We start from the raw sequence: 17,477 nt of genomic DNA, 5'->3' as shown, positions 1-17,477 counted from the left end.
TAATATAGGGGTGTGATATCCACACACTCCTTTTTACTTCTCTCACACCCTTTTAATTTTCGGTCGTCGGATCGGATGAATTAAAGAAGATCAAATAACAGAAATTAACAAGGGGTGTGAGAGAAGTAAAAAGGGGTGTGTGGATAGCACACCCCTATAATATAATATAATAATACTTTTGAAAGCAAAAAAACCCACTCATTGGTAAGTAGCAAGGGCATAGCCGCCTCGCCTAGTTGGCCCTTGGAACTTCTCTAGATAGTTCTCTTCTATATGGGAAATTATTACACTAGTCATTACACTAATAACAATTAATGTAAGGAACCTAATTACCCTTTGTGTTCTAAAAAAAAAGATTTAAAACTGATTGAAACGAAGTTTTGCATGTCGTCACACATCGACACGTGTCACTACACACTGCCACATGCTGAGACAAGCTGACCCGAGCTGTTATGCACCGGCTAGAGTCAACAAAAGCTTATATGTGTGACCACGCGCCACAAGCGTTGGTTAGGGGTTGAGGTCAGCGATGGAATATTTGGTTAGATTTAAGCATTACCTGACGCTGTGAGAATATACTGTCATAATTGACAGATATTCTCTCTTTTTCTTTGTTGCCGACCTAAGTTTGGCCAAAATTTGGGTTTTTCCTCGAAAAATTTCAAAAAGCTTTATCAAAGTCATTTCAACACCAATTTTCACACAATAAATCAAATAAGTTAGAGGGAAATGGATCGTTTCATACATATCATGAGACCTAAAAGTTGACGGAGTTGCTCATAAAAAGCCTTAGGAATCTCATTTTGTTTTGGTTTTGCTAGGGTCGAGACAGATTTAAGCTAGCAAACTCAAATCTAGGTCTTAGGAATTGAGGGCAAGTGTTTGGTCACCTAATCCTCAACCAAATCGACGGGATTTGGTCAACGTTCTGCTTGGAAAACCTGCAACGTCGTCCAAAAAATTTCGATATCATTAGTTCATTTCGAAACTCATAACCTGAAGGTAAAACTTACATGCAAAAGGCTTGGAGGTTATGTGAGATCGTTAGGAATTGAGTGAGACTATTTTTGTTGGTCTACAATTGCCTGTAACGTTGGGGAACTCGTCGAAGTTTTCAAAATCAAAATGAAGTTTATTGGGAGTCCTCGAGTTTGGGGTTGGACTGGAAAGGTCTGAGGGAAAGGGAGACGTTTCCAAATAATGAGTGAGGCATTTGGTGATGATTGGTGGTGGTTTGGTGTTCTAGAGGTACTGGTGGCATCAACTCCATGGCGCATCGAGAAGGAAATAGTGAGTAGAGAGAGTAGGTTTGTTTGATTGGTGTGTGTGGGTCAAGTCCACTAAGCCTATATGACAGAGATATAATTTCCCACTTTCCCACTAGCAAAAGCCCATAACTATTTCAGAAATGTAGACCAGTATGTAGCAATTGACAGCCGAACAATGCCTTGAAAGCAACTTTGCATTTTTTCAAGGGTCAAAATTACAGTTTATGCATTACCTCCCATGATACCCAGAAGCATATATTGGAGAAGTTGTGTGGTTTATCGAGAGGATTGTATTATACATATATAAAGACAATTAAAGCATATAATGTCATAAACTAGAAGTTCATTGATTAAAATATTTACATGCTTTGGCATGACCATCTGGTCATCCAAGATCCTTCATGATACGTAGAATTATTATCAACTTTAATAGGCATCCATTGTTGAGTAGACATATTGCTATATCAAATGGCAACCTTGCAAGGCTTGTTCTCAAGGGAAATTGGTAATTAGACCATTATAATAAAAGATTGATGTTGAATCCCCATCATTTTTGCAAAGAATTCAAGGGGATATTTGTGGGCCTATTCCATCACCTCGTGGACCATTTCAATATTTTATGGTTTTGGTTGATGCAATTCTCAGAGTTTTCAGCCTCGCTTTGCTGCTTCTCTTTACCTTTGTTTTTCTTTTTATCTTTTGAATTGTTATTGTTATTAGCTTTCTGATTAGGCATAGCTCTGCATGCTTCCCTTGTCTTGGTTAATTTCTTGATCAAAATCTCTAGCTCTACATTCCCATGCACTACCACTTTTTACAACCTTACTCGATGGTTAAATGTTTGCCTCTTGTCTACTCGAAACGTAGCTTTTGTGAGACTCCTTGCTCAAATAATTAAACTACGAGCACAATTCCCAGATCATCATATTAAGTCAATTCGACTTGATAACATTGGTAAATTTACATCTCAAACTTTTGATGATTATTACATGATACTAGATAGTGATATTGCACGCCATGTTCTTCATGTCTATACTCAAAACGGTTTAGCATAAACATTTATCAAGTTGCTTCAATTAATCACTCGCGCACTGCTCATGAAAACAAAATTGTCAATTTCTACATGTGGCCATGCCATTTTACATAGTGCATCATTAGTTCGATTGAGACTTGTTGCCAACTATCAATATTGCTTAGTACAAACTTGTGTTTAGGCATTAACCAAACATTTCACATTACGAGTTATTAGTTGTGTTATTTATGTGCCTATTGCACCGCCACAACGTATTTAAATGGGACCTCAATGCAGACTGAGAATTTATGTAAGCTTTTATTCATTATCTATCATTTGATATTTGGAGCCCTTGATGGGTAATAATTTTACCGCTTCATTCATCTCAATTATTTCACAAGAAGAAAATGATGAAAACAGAGGATTTATTGAATTTCAAATAGTTAGTTTTACCAATAGGATAATGCAGCGGTGAAAGAGGCCTACTACACGTATAGTGGATTAGTAACCGGTAAAAAAAATGAACAATTGAAGCTATCAGTGTGATTGATCAAACAAGTACTAAGGGCATTCGATAGATTTCTTTCATTTCCGAATTTGCTTGTGAAAAGTCATAGCATTAGTATGAGTTTGTTTACCGCGTAAGGGCGATCCATTTTGATGACGAATTCCACGATAACGAGAAAAAAAGATTTATCAATCACAATTCTAGAAAAAAGTCACTAGTTGAATTAGGATCGCAAATCCCAAGTTTGTCTATAGGGAACAAATCCAATTATATTAGTGTCTATAATTGATTTCTTCTAGGTAATACTAATCGATAAGGCCTCATTAGTAAGTGCTACAAGATCTCGTACATTGGAATCTATACTCTGATATGCTCGCATTGTTTCAATAAAAACAACGACAGTTTTTCCGTTATTGGGGGAAGAAAACCGTTCTAGAAGAATAACGAGAATTGACATGGGATGGATCCACCTTGTCTCATTTTGATTCACGAAGCACTCAATGTGAAAATGAAGTGAGATGAATCATTCATCTTCAAAGTATTGCCAAGTAAATGTCAGATGCACTTAATGATGCAATAGAGTGACAAAATCACATATACCAACTGCAAATGCTCCTTCAAGAATTAATGTCCCTATTGGGCAAAATAATGCGGTAGCGAATGATTCATCTATTGCACGCCTGAAGCGTGGTAAGCCCTCAGGTTCAAAATATTCAGCTCCTCGAAAGAAGATGAAGACACATCTGAATTCAAATGAATTCATTCATGAAAAGGAAATGAATGAAGAACCTACAATTCTTGTTTCGATACTTCTAGAAAAAGAAAATGTCATTGACAAGACATAAGTCCCTAAAGAGACAAAAGTACATGAAAGTAAAGAAATCTCCATAAATTATGCATGTACTAATTAATTGTGGAATCAAACTGAAATGATCATTGATGATATATTGACATTTGTAGTAGTCACTGAAATCATATTAAGAGAGATATTGAGCCTCGTTCTGTTCATGAAAGCAAAAAGAGACAAGATTGACCTAAAAGGAAAGATGCGATTCAGGCAAAATTAAATTCCTTGGAAAATGAAGCATTTTTGGACCAGTAATCTAAACTCACTTGATATAAACCCTATAGGTAACAAATAGTGTTCATAGGAAAATGCAATGTGAAAAATGAGATTGCAAGATGTTGGGGGACTTTTAAGTCGAGGTGGATTGGGGCTTTATGGATGTTCTCTTGCCTCCCTTGGTTCGCTTTCGTACCAAATTTAGGAATTCCTTCAAAAAAGTAGCATGCCTTAGGAAATACCCCGGTTGGATCAATGAATCAAAGATAGCATGATTAAGCAAATAATGGTTTGCTCAAGTGAGGCATGATATGGAAGCTAGAAGTTTATCAGTTTAGCATGAGAGAGATAGCGTTTGCATGGTTGCATGATACTCTAGATTGGGTAATTTGGGCTTCCTTAGGTGATCATGTCACATCCCAGTCTCGGCTCCGCTGTAGCACGATATTATCCGTTTTGAGCCCTAGCCACGCCTTCACGGTTATGTTTTTGGAAACTCACACGAGAACTTCCCAGTGGGTCACCCATCTTAGGATTGCTCTCATCTGAACTCGCTTAACTTCGAAGTTCCGATGGAACTCGAAGTTAGTGAGTTCCCAAAAGGCCTCGTGCTATATAGAGATGGGCATGTATATATAAGGCACATCACCCCCTCTCCATTGGTCGATGTGGGATGTTACAATCCACCCCCCTTAAGGGCCCGACATCCTCGTCAACACACTCGCACCACATGACAGAGTGGCTCTGATACCATTCTGTCATATCCTAGTCTTAGCTCTGCCATAGCATGATATTGTTCGCTTTGGGCCCCGACCATGCTCTCACGGTTTTGTTTCTAGGAATTCACACAAAAACTTCCCAGTGGGTCACCCATCCTAGGATTGCTCTCGTCAGAACTCGCTTAACTTCGGAGTTCCAATGGAACCCGAAACCAGTGAGTTCCCAAAATGCCTCGTGCTATATGGAGGTGGGCATGTACATATAAGGCACATCACCCACTCTACGTTAGTCGATGTGGGATGTTACAGATCACAAGGTTTCTAATGGCGGGGAAGCTTAAAGGAAAGTCATGAAGAACACTCAGGTTACAGAAGTGATGCTTTCTAAGGTTTAAGGTTATTTGCACTAAGGGAGTGATTTCCCTAACTTGGTGCAGTATGATCCTTAATCTTCTCCTAGCATTCTCGCTCCCTTTTTTATGTCGATCCCCTTTCTAACTAACCTCCCTTTTGTAGATGATTAATTCATTTCCAAGGTTCCTAGGGAATCTTTCATTGTGGCTAAATCTTTCTCCTTCTTTCTCTTGGCGTAGTTGCAACTTTCCTTCTTGGGAAAACAAAATATTGTCTTGACCTACATATCAAGTATTGTGCTGGTGGAATTTTAGTCCATTAATCAGCTTATATTGAAAAAAGTCGTAAAGTGATTTGGCATGGATAAATCCTATCCACTCAGCACGCCAATGGTCGTTCAGTCTCTTGACATTAAGAAATATCCATTTCGCCCAAAAGAAGATGATGGAATAGTCATTGGTTCAGAAGTACCACATATGAGTGCAATAGGTGCTTTATTGTACTTAGCACAAAGTAGTATACCAGATATAGCATTTACAGTCAACTTGTTAGTAAAATATAGCTCTGCTCCAACAATTTGACATTGGAAGGGAATCAAAGATGTTTTACGTTCTCTCGTGGGACAACAGACATAGGCTTACTTTACTCCATAAACCCATAAATCACCATAGTTTTGTTGGATATGTAAATGCTGGTTTTCTCTCTGATCCGCATAAAGCTCGCTAACAAATTGGATATGTGTTGACTTATGGAAATACACAATCTCGTGGTGCTCAACAAAACAAACAGTAGTTGTTACATCTTACAATAACTCAGAAATATTTGTTCTCCATAAAATCAATTGTGAATGTTTTTTGTTAAGATCAATGATCCATCACATCTGAAATTCATACGGTCTATCTTCAAAACAAATTCCTACTACCATTCATGAAGATAATGCAATGTGTATTGCTCAAATGAAGGAAAGATTCATGAAAGGCAATAAGACTAAGCACATATCTCCAAAAAATTTCAATACATAAGAGCTTCAGAAGGCTAAGGTTATTGAAGCTAGAGAAATCCGTTCTAATGGCAATCCGGCTAACCTATTTACCAAATCTTTACCAAAGTGTACATTTTAGAAGTTGACTCATGGTATTGGATTACACTAACTTATTAATCAATTGGATTGAAGAATGCAGAATTAGGGAGATACACATTAGGGGGAGCATCTAGGACACATGGATGTTGTACTTTTTTTCTTTCGACTAGGATTTTTTTCAATGGGTTTTTCGTATTAGGGTTTTAACGAAGAAAACATAAGCATATTTGACACTGTATCAATAATCCAAGTAAAGTTGTACTCTTTTCCTTCGCTAAAATATTTTCTACTTAATTTTTTCTAGTAAGGTTTTAACGGGCAACTTATGTTGTTATGTGGGCATCCAAGGGTGAGTGTTGTGAAATATGGTATGAATGTCATACATATGAATGATGAAGAAGAAAAACAACATCCAGCCAAAGTGGACTATGTTTACACCAATTAAAGGCTTTAGGTAGGATAAGTTATAGGGAGATAAAATAGTAAAACAATTATTTCCTATGGTGTAAGACTTCCCTATATAAAGAGACATTTGTAATGTAAGTATCATCCCATTTTTATCTACCCATAAACAATATGTGAGAACTTTACTTTTCCTTTACACAAGAAAAAAAGAAAAGCATAAAGATAATACCGCTTTCTTTCACATCTCCTCTTCTACGTCTATTTCACTTGTCTAACATTAGCGCAAAAAAATAAACAGTGTAATACATTACTCATGTTCCACTTCAATCTCTAAGTTCTCTCTCTTCACAAGTGTAATTTTCTTTCTAATTATAGACAGCTTGGAGTGCAAAATAAAAATTTTGAAATGCCAATAACAATTCCCTTTTAAAATCATTAGAAATTTTCAGTTTTTTTTTTTTCACTTGTGAAAAATTTTAGTTGACACTAGTTTTAATTTGATTCGAAACTTTTGTTTCCCTAATTTTTATACATCCTCCAGTAATATGACAACAAATAAATATAAGAATTTGTTCAAATTTGTTTCTCAATGAATGAGAAGAACTAGGTAAGTAAGTTTAATTCATTTAACTTTATGGTCAATTATGACTTAGTACTACAATCTAATGATATTCTTTTTCACTGATAAATAAGAGGTTTTCAGTTCAGTTCTCGTCAAAAATAAATTTAAATTCAATTTTCGCCAAAAATAAATTTAAACTGCATTATTGCTAACTTATTATGAGATTTAGCCTATCGTTGGATAAAAAACTCTATGATCAGTTAGGTATTTCTACTTGAAAGTTCTAAAAGAAATTTGAAAATAGGGAACAAAAGCCCTTTTTTATATGTAACCCTAAACTTACGATTTCCAGTTTTCCAGATTTCCCCGATTTAACCGTCTCTCCAGTGAATATAGCTTTTTACCGGTATCTGATAGTAGCACTACCAAAACTCAACCGCCCTTGTACGGAGAGAGAGAGAGAGAGAGAGAGAGAGAGAGAGAGAGAGAGAGAGAGAGAGAGCCAGAGAGCCTTGAGAAGAGCACCTACCCATCCCCGACTCCGCCGTCCACCCCCAATCTCAAATCAAAACTCCAAATCAATTTCATTCGGTTCGCAATCGCCGAACCCTTCAAAGAAGAAGAATAAGAAGAAGAAGGAGGGGATTGTTGAATTGATCAGTCGTTCAATGAGTAGTAGCAGTAGTAGTAATGTTCGACCACCAGCACAAGACGCTTGGCTTCACGCTTACAAGTCCTTACATCCTCAGTGGCAATCCATCTCTCACTCCCACCAGGTGCCTTCTTCCTTTCATAATTTATCAATTTACTTGCTATTTAGCTTTCATGCCTCTGCTATCAATTTAGTTCAATTTTTCAATTTCTGGATTTCAGAAGGTTACTTACGTTTGTGGGTTTTTATTTTTTATTTTTTTCTATTTGTTTTTGCGGAAAAATGATTTCTGAGAAATAAAATTTCGTGAAGTAGGGAGAGAGTTTGATGGGTTTTTAGATTAAATTCAGTCTTTTGATTAGAATTAGCACATAAATATAACCGGTGAATTCTCCAAAAAAAAAAAAAGTAATTTAATGGCAAAATAAAACAAGTATTTATTAAATCTAAACTTATTCTGTTTAAAAGAATCTTCTTTCCACCGGGTATTGCTTATGCGTGCATATGTGTTGTAGTGTTTATGTGAATTTGTTCGAGTTGAATTACCTTAGTTATTGTGTGTTGTTGATTTATGAGGAATTCTTTTGCAGTCAATAATCCCAATTTCAATATCTAGAGTTAACCAATTCGATGCTGGAAGGCTGGACATTGAAATGTCAGCCATGTTGAAGGAACAGTTGGTTAAGGTCTTCTCCTTAATGAAGGTATCTCTCCTGGTCTCGGCTTATAGTGCTAGTCCTCGAAGCGAGTAACCATGTATAGCTGTTACAGAATCCCTAAACTGTTATTATTTTCATTGAAATTAGCCAGGAATGCTATTTCAATATGAAGCAGAACTTGATGCCTTCCTCGAATTTCTTATCTGGCGGTTCTCAATTTGGGTGGATAAACCTACTCCAGGAATCGCTCTCATGAATCTGAGGTATAGAGACGATCGTGCTGTGGAATCAAGAGGAAAAGGTAAGAAGTTCTGGAAATTTGTTGCATAGGTTGGCTCTAGGTTCTAGATAAAGTTGTGACCAGTGAGGTTAAGGAGGAACCAAAGAAGATGAGCTTTCTAAATATTGTTGTCTTGGCACTGATTTATATGAGTCATTGTGGCTTAATGTTCTTCTTTTGGCATTGGAATAAATGGAGTTATATTCTCCAGGCGGTTCTGCTTTGTTTGGTGTGCATGCACTTTGTCCCAAGATTGATCATAAGTTGCTGTTTTAGGTGATATACAATAACCAAAAGTGTTGATATTGTTTTATTTCTAGAAAAGTTTATTTTTCTTCCCTATATTTGTTGTTAACAAATATGATTATACTCTCACAACAGAATAACGAACGTACACCAACTTTATATGACACAGCTGAACGAACATTCTAGACTTTGTTCAAGTAGAAGTTTTCAATTCCAGATAATTGTCTGATGTAGTAACCAGGCTGTTCCTAAATTTGCCAATCATAAATTGAACTGTGAACAGTTATATTTTGTCTGATATATGCAATTTTCATTTTTTTTCATTCAACTTGTTTAATGTACATCATAATTACATGTAGTATTCCTATTTGTTGTGCTTATGGTTTTTTCTTCAACTTATTTACAGTCAGAACGGGTTTGGAAGGACCTGGACTTACAGTTGCACAGAAGCTTTGGTATTGTGTTGCTACTGTTGGTGGTCAATACATATGGGCACGTGTGCAATCATTTTCTGCTTTCCGTAGGTGGGGCGATTCTGAACAGGTATTTTTTTCTTTTCAATCTTTTTGTTCCCCTTCATTACAACATTTGGAGAATTATTGAAGCAGGCAAATGAAGTGCTCTGCATTTTATTCAGAGGTCAGTGGCACGAGGAGCATGGATTCTGATACAACGTATAGAAGGACTTTACAAAGCTGCCTCATTTGGCAACCTGCTTTTATTTCTTTACACAGGAAGGTATGCAATTTGATACTCGAAAAATGGTGTCATTTAATCAATGTACTCGTGTGCATGCGACTTTAAGCAAATTTTTTCAGAAACTGAGGCTGCATTTTCTAGAGAGGATTAGATTGGATAGGATAACTCACTAGGTTCTAGGCATATGGAAGAGATGGAGGAACCTTCCAACTGAAGGCTGAATTTGCTTCATGAGTAATCCACCTTCTACTGTCAAACATTCAAACTTGGACAAAAATTTGCAAATTGTCATTCATTTCTTCCTTCAGTATGCCTTGAATCTAGCGAGTTATCCTATCAAGCCAATCCCAATAACACAGCTTAGAGTGCATAAGTGCACTACACGTAGAGTTGGTAGTTTCTGTTCCTGGACATGTTAAAACATATAACTGAACTTGCAGCATCGTATGTAATATTTTTTAATGGAAATTAAATTTTTTTTTATATTGCATGAACCTTTTGATATTCATCTTTGTTCATTTACTTCCATTTTGTATAGGTCAACATGTTGAAGCTGCATGTGTAATATAATAATGTGAGAATTTTTTCATGTGATGTTCTTAATGTGATATAGGAATAGCATTTCCCTTGGCAAGCTTGCAGAACTTTACATATTACATGTTGATGATGCAGGTATAGGAATCTAATTGAAAGAGTTTTAAGAGCTAGGCTGGTCTATGGAAGCCCTAATATGAACAGAGCAGTTAGCTTTGAGTACATGAACCGCCAGTTAGTATGGAATGAATTCTCGGTATGCCCTTTTATTTGATTTATCATTTTAATTATTGCATGAGGTGAGTTTACATTCGTAGTTTGAGGAATTGTCACTCTGACACACACCAAGTAATTCTATCTATGATTTGGTAGTAGGGGATTGACTCAAAACAGCTGAGAGCGTAGTTGATACTGGAAAAATTCTAGGTTGTTTGAAAGCTCATCTCAATGCTTATTTTGTTGGTTTGGGTTCATTTCACTGTCTCATGTGTTATCTTTACATCTATCACAAGTGAATAGTCGTCAAGGGTTTTTAAGGATGAAGTTTATGTGCAGTTCTTTTTCCTTTTGTCGGAGTTGAATCTTTCATTAAAGGGATTTGTTCTCGATATTTATGATTTTGCGGTTTTCTGTACTGATGAACAGTTAAATGTGATATGGCAGATATATGAGAACAATTCTGTTATTTGAAATTATGTTTTCCACATTTCACCAATTAGAATCAGCATAGTATCTGCCTCCCTCTCATTTAATGCATTCATTGGGGGAGACTCAGGGCTCAGAATTGATGGAATTTGTATTTAGTTAGGGTTGTTGATACTTTCATTTTTTGATATGACAAGTAGTATTGAAAACCAAATTATAAAGGATCTTCTCCCAAATGTTTCCTTAACGATAGCAGTAGAACAAAAGTCACCGTCGGACTCAAAGAATGAACCTTCCTTCCAAGATGTATGTCGTCCGACCCAACTTCAGACTCTTTCTTCCTGACCTATTTAACTCTCTGTCCACAGTTATTTAGGTGGTATCCCAAAATTCAAGGACAACCGCTGCCCTGAATCACAAATAAAAACCCAGAAATAGATTGATGACTTGTAATAGAACTTATGATTGATAGAAATATTAGTATCATATATAGTCGACGAATGAGGGTGTGTTCATTAGAAATTAAAAAATTCAGACGAAAAAATGGCAAAAAAGAAAGTATTCGTAAAGAAGCTTTTTTGTTAATAAGTAAAAAGCTTGCTCCCCTTTAGTTCCATGTTAATGTGATTAAGTGGTTTCTAGAGATCGTATGTGTCAGTTTTATCTCTGCCACTGCTCAAACTGCACGAGGTTCCGCCCCTTTTTTTTCTGCCTAGGTTGCATGCGTCTTGGCATGTGATTGCATTGGTTTGAAAACAGACACCTACATTTAGGTACGATGATTTTATGTTTACAATATCTAGTCCATTCTGACAAAGCACAACCATTTTCAGAGTTCTTTCTGCAAAGAAAGCTCCAAGTTATGTGCTCAATTCTTTCTCCTTCTTGCATGATTTTAAATACACAAACCAATGACCAAGGTTAACCACATGGATATGTGCAGTCATTCTCCATCTTACAGAGCAAAAACATTTTCAGAGTTTTGGATTTGCGAGGGAAAGTTCTAGATTTTGTACCAATCCTGAATTCGTATCCATGACTCATACATCCATGGCATTCTTTTAGTTACTGAAACTAGAAAAGAAAAAAACAATATTAATTACTTGATTGGCCTGTTGCAAAGGTATACACTTTGTGCGCGCCCGCTTTTCTCTTTAGATTTTTGTTCTGCATAATAGTTTTTACATCTTTGCCTCATGATTTGTTGTTCTGGTGTCCGCTTTTGGTTTACTTTATGGGAATTTCACATAACATTGGATGGAACTTAAAGAGTCCTTGTGCTGATGGCAGGAGATGTTATTGCTACTACTTCCTCTTCTAAACTCATCCTCTATGAAAAAACTTCTTAGTCCATTTTCGAAAGATAAATCATCGAGTTCAAAGGAGGATGACCTTACTTGCCCCATTTGCCAGTCCAGTCCAACCGTTCCCTTTCTCGCTCTTCCGTGCGAGCACAGGTACATCACTAAATCTGATCCATCTGTTGAGTGTTTTTTATCGAAAGAAAGCTAGTTTTGACGGAGGACCAAAATTGCATAAAAATAAGATACGGCGTACATCATGCAGAAATTAAGCGAAAATGTTTGTTGGATGAAATGATGATTTACAGTAGGATTTGATATTTATAGTGCAATGTAATAATTGTTCATGGTGGGCAGATACTGTTATTACTGCCTTAGGACGCGGTGTGCTGCAGTCCCAGCTTTCCGATGTTCCAGATGCAACGAGGCCGTGGTTGCAATGCAGCGGCATGTTGGCCAGCCAAAGCAATGATTGATTACAGTGGAGAAGCAAAGTAGTTTATAGTATAAGCACAAGTGTTTAAACTAATGCTTGAAAGTAGCAGCATTACTTTATTTTCCTCCTCCTAAGAAAAACCTTTTAATTGAGGGGAAAATAACATATGAAATTTAGAAATCATGTTCCTTTTAGAATCATTCATTCATCTATTGATTAGAGAGAGCTTCATTCATTCGCCTTTTTGATCCCTCTATGCCCTTGTCTGTTATACCTTTTGTGTAAATTTGATCTGCTTTGGAACTAACTCAATTAAGAAAATTTGTTAAAAGATTGAATCAACCAGCATATTGTTTTTATGTTCCTCGTTAATTATTTTGTGCGTCATCTCATCAATTATGTAATACATACAAAGCAAGTTAGGTAATACCGTTGATTTCAGACCGATTTGGCTCGCATATTATTTTGAGAGCTTATCTGAAGTACTATAAACAGTAACGGAAATACAATTTACCAAAGAAAAAGACAATTGAAATTAGAATAGCCCAAATTGTTTCATTCGAATGTGGATAAATAAACATTTTGGAGGGTGTAAATAAAAACTCCCTCCTTAAAATTTCCTTCGCTAGTTTTATACACTTGAATTCTCCAGACTACCCTTCAAAAGGCTCCCGAATTTCAAATCAACCTCATCAGCCAACCCAACCTCCCCAAGTCTCCTCAATCCCTTACTCAAAACCCTAACCATATACTCATCCGCTTCAAACCCAGTGGACCCCCACCCATTCCTCTTCAGCATCTTGTAAATCCTGACCGTTGATTCCCTCCTATCCGCCCCAATAACGGCCCTGATCAACCTTATCAGCCCCTTATCGCTGCCCCACTGGACCCCACTCTCTGTCTCCAGATCACAAATCAAACGGTCCATGTCCTCCCCCATCTCATTTCTCGCCAGCGCCAGCGCCATCTCAGCGTAAACGGATAAGTCGGGCGGGTATTCCGATCGGACGGCGGAGAAGACTTGGAGGGCCAGGTGGCACTGGTCCTGACGTAGAAGCTCCCTAAGAGCGGCGACGAGGTCGGCTTTGATCAGGCGGGAGAGGGTTTTGGAGACAAGGGCGGGGAATTGGGCCGGGTCGGATCTTTGCGCCCGTTTGAGGGTTTGAACGGCTTGGATGGCCTCGATGCTGAGGACCCGGCCTTTGACCAAAGGTCCACGGTTGTCGCGTGGACCGCACCGTATGGAAACGCGGGTTGTGGAGCGGGTAGGTGTCTGTGCGACTGGTTTGGGTGAGAGGAAGTGGGTTGCGTTCGTGTGCATTGAGGAAGCCATGGATGCGAGTGGAGAAGAGCAAGAAGGTGGAGGTGGTAAAAGGTGCATTGGATTTTGATCTGTAATGACGAATTTGCCCTTTTAAAAGAAAATAAAATATGATTTTTTGGTGGAGAAACAAAAAACAAAAAGAAAATATATGAAAAACGAACTTAACCACGGGTTTTAGTTTTTTTTTTTTTTTATGTATAATGACGATTCCGCCCCGGAAATTTAATTAGTTCGGAAAAACGGAAAATAGATAAAAATCGTCGACAGCAGGATTTGAACCTGCGCAGGCAAAGCCCAACAGATTTCGAGTCTGTCTCCTTAACCACTCGGACATATCGACGCTCTCGATCACAACATTCCACTAAGCCATTTTATAAATATAATATTAAACGGGCCCTTGATGGGCCAAGATATTCTAAGCTGAAATGCTGTCTTCTGGGTTCTGGCAGGCTTAAGAATTAGGTGACCCTCTGCATGTTCTATTTCCCACAGTCCCGTTCTCCTAGGCATTGGAGTTAAAAAATTGAGGTTACCTATACCATTCGTCTTAATGGAGTTTAACCTTCCATTATTCCGGCTTATGCTGCAATCTATTTCTCCATGGCGACATCAATCAGGACCAAACCTTTGTCTAAGTAATAACATTATCCGTCGCGTTGTAACACCGCATGAGTTTTCACTTTTACTCTAACTCGGGAAACGACATTTTATTTAGGTGTTTCTTCTTCGTGTGATTGTGCGTTTAATGTTTATTTTCACCAATTCACATAAAGTGCGACAGAGAATTGAGGTCTATTGTTTTCCATTTACAGTTGCCTTAGATTTATACTTCTTTTCTCATGATAATCTTTAATCTTTAATCTTTAATATTAGAAAGCCAGAATGAGAGTTTGGTGTCTCAAGGCTTCACAAAAAAATTTGGACTAAAAAGTCCCCCAAACAAAAACAAATCAAAACTGAATGAAAATAATGTAATCAAAATAGCAGGGGTACTTTTGTCAAAAAAAAAACATAAATTTATAATTCATTTTATTGAAAAAAAAATATTAAAAAAGAAAAGAAAAAAGAACGTGGTAAACCCTCAAATAGAGGATGATACATAAACTACCAAAGCTAGAGATAGAAGCAGTTTTCTCCAACGATTCCACGTTCTGCAGGGACGATTGGAAACCGCTATAGGTTTCCACAAATTTCTCTGAAGTCGTATCCCTTTTTAATCAGATTTCCTCGGTTTTCCAAAATCTCATCGTCTCTCAATATTATGTTTTCAACTTCTATAAACAAAAAGGTAAAACCATCGTCTCTGAATTGTATGCATGTCAGCCTTACAAATGACTTGCAATTATGATTTACAATTATCAATTACTCAAATTTCATTTTGTTTTTCATTAATTTTGAATGGGTGATAAGCTTCTTGCTCAAGCCTTCAATGTTGGTCCTCTTGCAGGATGCAAGCTCATCAGAAAGTACAAGGTAGTTCACATGATTCAGGTTCTTTTGAATCATTATATGTGATTTTTTCATTGTTCGCTTTTGAAGATTATGTTTTTTAAATTCTGAATATTTCGTGCATATAGATTCTCCAATGTTTCTTCTTATTTAACGATTGCTTTTTCAGGTATGTTGCCGGTTGGCATGCTTTGTTTGTTTTAGATGGGAGTCGATTCAATTAGTACGCCATTTGTTTCGATCTTTTGTCTCTATGATTTGGCCTCACGAATTTACATTATTCTCCCAATAGGTAACACTAGAACTATTACTCCTTGCATACTATAGAACTAACCTGACATTTTTAAGTGTACAATATTATTTGTTTAGGGAGCATATTGTTGAGAAATCGTATTTATGAGGAAGGTGTGTTCATTGAGTTTGTAGTTTTTAGAGAGCATACGTGTGGGATGAAGGAAGAAATTAGGAAAAGACTGACTAATTGTAAGGATGGTTGAAGGGCTTAAACTGATATTTTCTAGATGGTGGGAATAATCGTTCTAAGGTATGTATTTGAGTTTGATAATATGCAATTTACTCTTTGTCACCAATGCTTATTTGCTTTTTGCTAAATACTTCGTCAACAAACAAAGTATAACAGAAGATAATTTTACTAGAGATGCAAATTTACACAACTGCCAAATGTAAAGGAGAAAGAGTTCGGATTTTAGCAAAGGGATTATGATAAAAACCACATATGACGGATTGACTAAATGGATTCACCTATAAAATATTAGGGTATAAGATTAAAAATTAAATTGTCTTTTTATGCTATTCACTTTTGAATCGTCTAAAAAAGATTTCTCAATAATATATATTGTTTTCATCATTTCTCTCCCAATGAGCTGCTCATAGTTTTAAATCAAAATTGGTGGAATGGTACGTTGGTTTAATTCCATAATCCATTTGAAAATCTTTTTCTTCTTTTGCAGAGAGTTAGACATCAATCACGCCAAGAATTTGTGGAACTATACATGGGGTTTTGCTTGCAAATAGTTGAAAAACGATCACGCGCTAGCTTTTGGGAGTACAGACTACAGTGTAAATAAATAAACAAGTATCATGATTTCGGTGACTTATGCAGTGTGGCAGATGTGAATTCTATGACCAATTTGCGAAAACTTCCAACGTATGTTCATGAAAAAAAACGCACAATTTGCATTTCTTAATAATATACAAAGTACGACGCAAATGTTATTTCTAAACTTTCTAAGCAATTTTGTTACTTATTTTAATTAGGACCCTTATTTTATATTACTGTTTTTAATGATTATTTTGAACAACAATATACAAACCACAATATCTATCTTTAAAGGATTCTTATTTCACCTTCTTCACACAAAATTACCAAAATTTTAGATGTAAATATTGTGTGAATGAAACAAAAACAATTATTGCAGACACGAAAGCTAATCCAAAACTTAATTGCTAAAAAAAATGTAATGTTAATCTTGCACACAATTTTTCGCTAAAGTGATGGCCACACAAAAATAAAACAAAAAAATGACACCATAATAAGCAGCAAGCAAAAAAATGTGGAATGGTTAGTGTGCAACACAACAACAACAACAACAACAAAGCCTTTTCCCACTAAGTGGGGTCGGCTATATGAATCCTAGAACGCCATTGCGCTCGGTTTTGTGTCATGCCCTCCGTTAGATCCAAGTACTCTAAGTCTTTTCTTAGAGTCTCTTCCAAAGTTTTCCTAGGTCTTCCTCTACCCCTTCGGCCCTGAACCTCTGTCCCGTAGTCACATCTTCGAACCGGAGCGTCAGTCGGCCTTCTTTGCACATGTCCAAATCACCAGAGCCGATTTTCTCTCATCTTTCCTACAATTTCGGCTACTCCTACTTTACCTCGGATATCCTCATTCCCAATCTTATCCTTTCTCGTGTGCCCACACATCCCACGAAGCATCCTCATCTCCGCTACACCCATTTTGTGTACGTGTTGATGCTTCACCACCCAACATTCTCTGCCATACAACATCGCTGGCCTTATTGCCGTCCTATAAAATTTTCCCTTGAGCTTCAATGGCCTACGACGGTCACACAACACGCCGGATGCACTCTTTCCATCCAGCTCGTATTCTATGGTTGAGATCTCCATCTAATTCTCCGTTCTCTTACAAGATAGATCCTAGGTAACGAAAACGGTCGCTTTTTGTGATCTTCGCTAGATTGCTCCGGTCATTAGTGTGGATAAGTATATAAATGGATAGAGATAGGAAAGCAAACACAA

At 37.0% G+C, this 17,477-nt stretch overlaps 2 protein-coding genes, 1 long non-coding RNA gene and 1 other non-coding gene across 4 annotated transcripts; 2 read left to right on the top strand and 2 right to left on the bottom strand.

The window, feature by feature from the left end:
• The first annotated feature begins 7,355 nt into the window (after positions 1–7,355).
• On the top strand, positions 7,356–12,766 carry LOC126609843 (peroxisome biogenesis protein 2-like). Its single transcript, XM_050277776.1, has 8 exons — positions 7,356–7,748; positions 8,215–8,328; positions 8,431–8,584; positions 9,216–9,352; positions 9,447–9,547; positions 10,181–10,298; positions 11,978–12,144; positions 12,346–12,766. Exons 1-8 carry the CDS (start codon positions 7,641–7,643, stop codon positions 12,458–12,460), a joined length of 1,014 nt encoding a protein of 337 aa, XP_050133733.1. The 5' UTR covers positions 7,356–7,640; the 3' UTR covers positions 12,461–12,766.
• Positions 12,767–12,959: 193 nt separating this feature from the next.
• Positions 12,960–13,820, bottom strand: LOC126609846 (protein THYLAKOID ASSEMBLY 8, chloroplastic). The gene has a single exon (XM_050277780.1). The coding sequence runs from the start codon at positions 13,803–13,805 to the stop codon at positions 13,056–13,058; it is 750 nt and encodes a 249-aa protein (XP_050133737.1). The 5' UTR covers positions 13,806–13,820; the 3' UTR covers positions 12,960–13,055.
• A 186-nt stretch (positions 13,821–14,006) lies between these two features.
• TRNAS-CGA (transfer RNA serine (anticodon CGA)) lies at positions 14,007–14,088 on the bottom strand. The gene has a single exon. It is a non-coding gene; the product is annotated as a tRNA-Ser (tRNA).
• A 773-nt stretch (positions 14,089–14,861) lies between these two features.
• On the top strand, positions 14,862–16,441 carry LOC126609847 (uncharacterized). Its single transcript, XR_007618307.1, has 5 exons — positions 14,862–15,036; positions 15,196–15,221; positions 15,367–15,489; positions 15,624–15,741; positions 16,169–16,441. It is a non-coding gene; the product is annotated as an uncharacterized LOC126609847 (long non-coding RNA).
• The last annotated feature ends 1,036 nt before the right edge of the window (positions 16,442–17,477 follow it).

Source organism: Malus sylvestris, chromosome 17, assembly GCF_916048215.2.
Source record: "Malus sylvestris chromosome 17, drMalSylv7.2, whole genome shotgun sequence".
NCBI classification, from domain to species: domain Eukaryota; kingdom Viridiplantae; phylum Streptophyta; class Magnoliopsida; order Rosales; family Rosaceae; genus Malus; species Malus sylvestris.
This window is presented reverse-complemented; position numbering and strand designations above follow the sequence as displayed.

What these genes read in the sequence shown, in the direction of transcription:
- LOC126609846 (XM_050277780.1), bottom strand. Translation starts at nt 13,805, where the DNA reads ATGCACCTTTTACCACCTCCACCTTCTTGCTCTTCTCCACTCGCATCC.
- LOC126609843 (XM_050277776.1), top strand. Translation starts at nt 7,641, where the DNA reads ATGAGTAGTAGCAGTAGTAGTAATGTTCGACCACCAGCACAAGACGCT. An exon ending in TGTGGAATCAAGAGGAAAAG is followed by an intron (nt 8,585 to 9,215) that starts GTAAGAAGTTCT and finishes ACTTATTTACAG; the next exon opens with TCAGAACGGGTTTGGAAGGA. An exon ending in GCTCTTCCGTGCGAGCACAG is followed by an intron (nt 12,145 to 12,345) that starts GTACATCACTAA and finishes CATGGTGGGCAG; the next exon opens with ATACTGTTATTACTGCCTTA.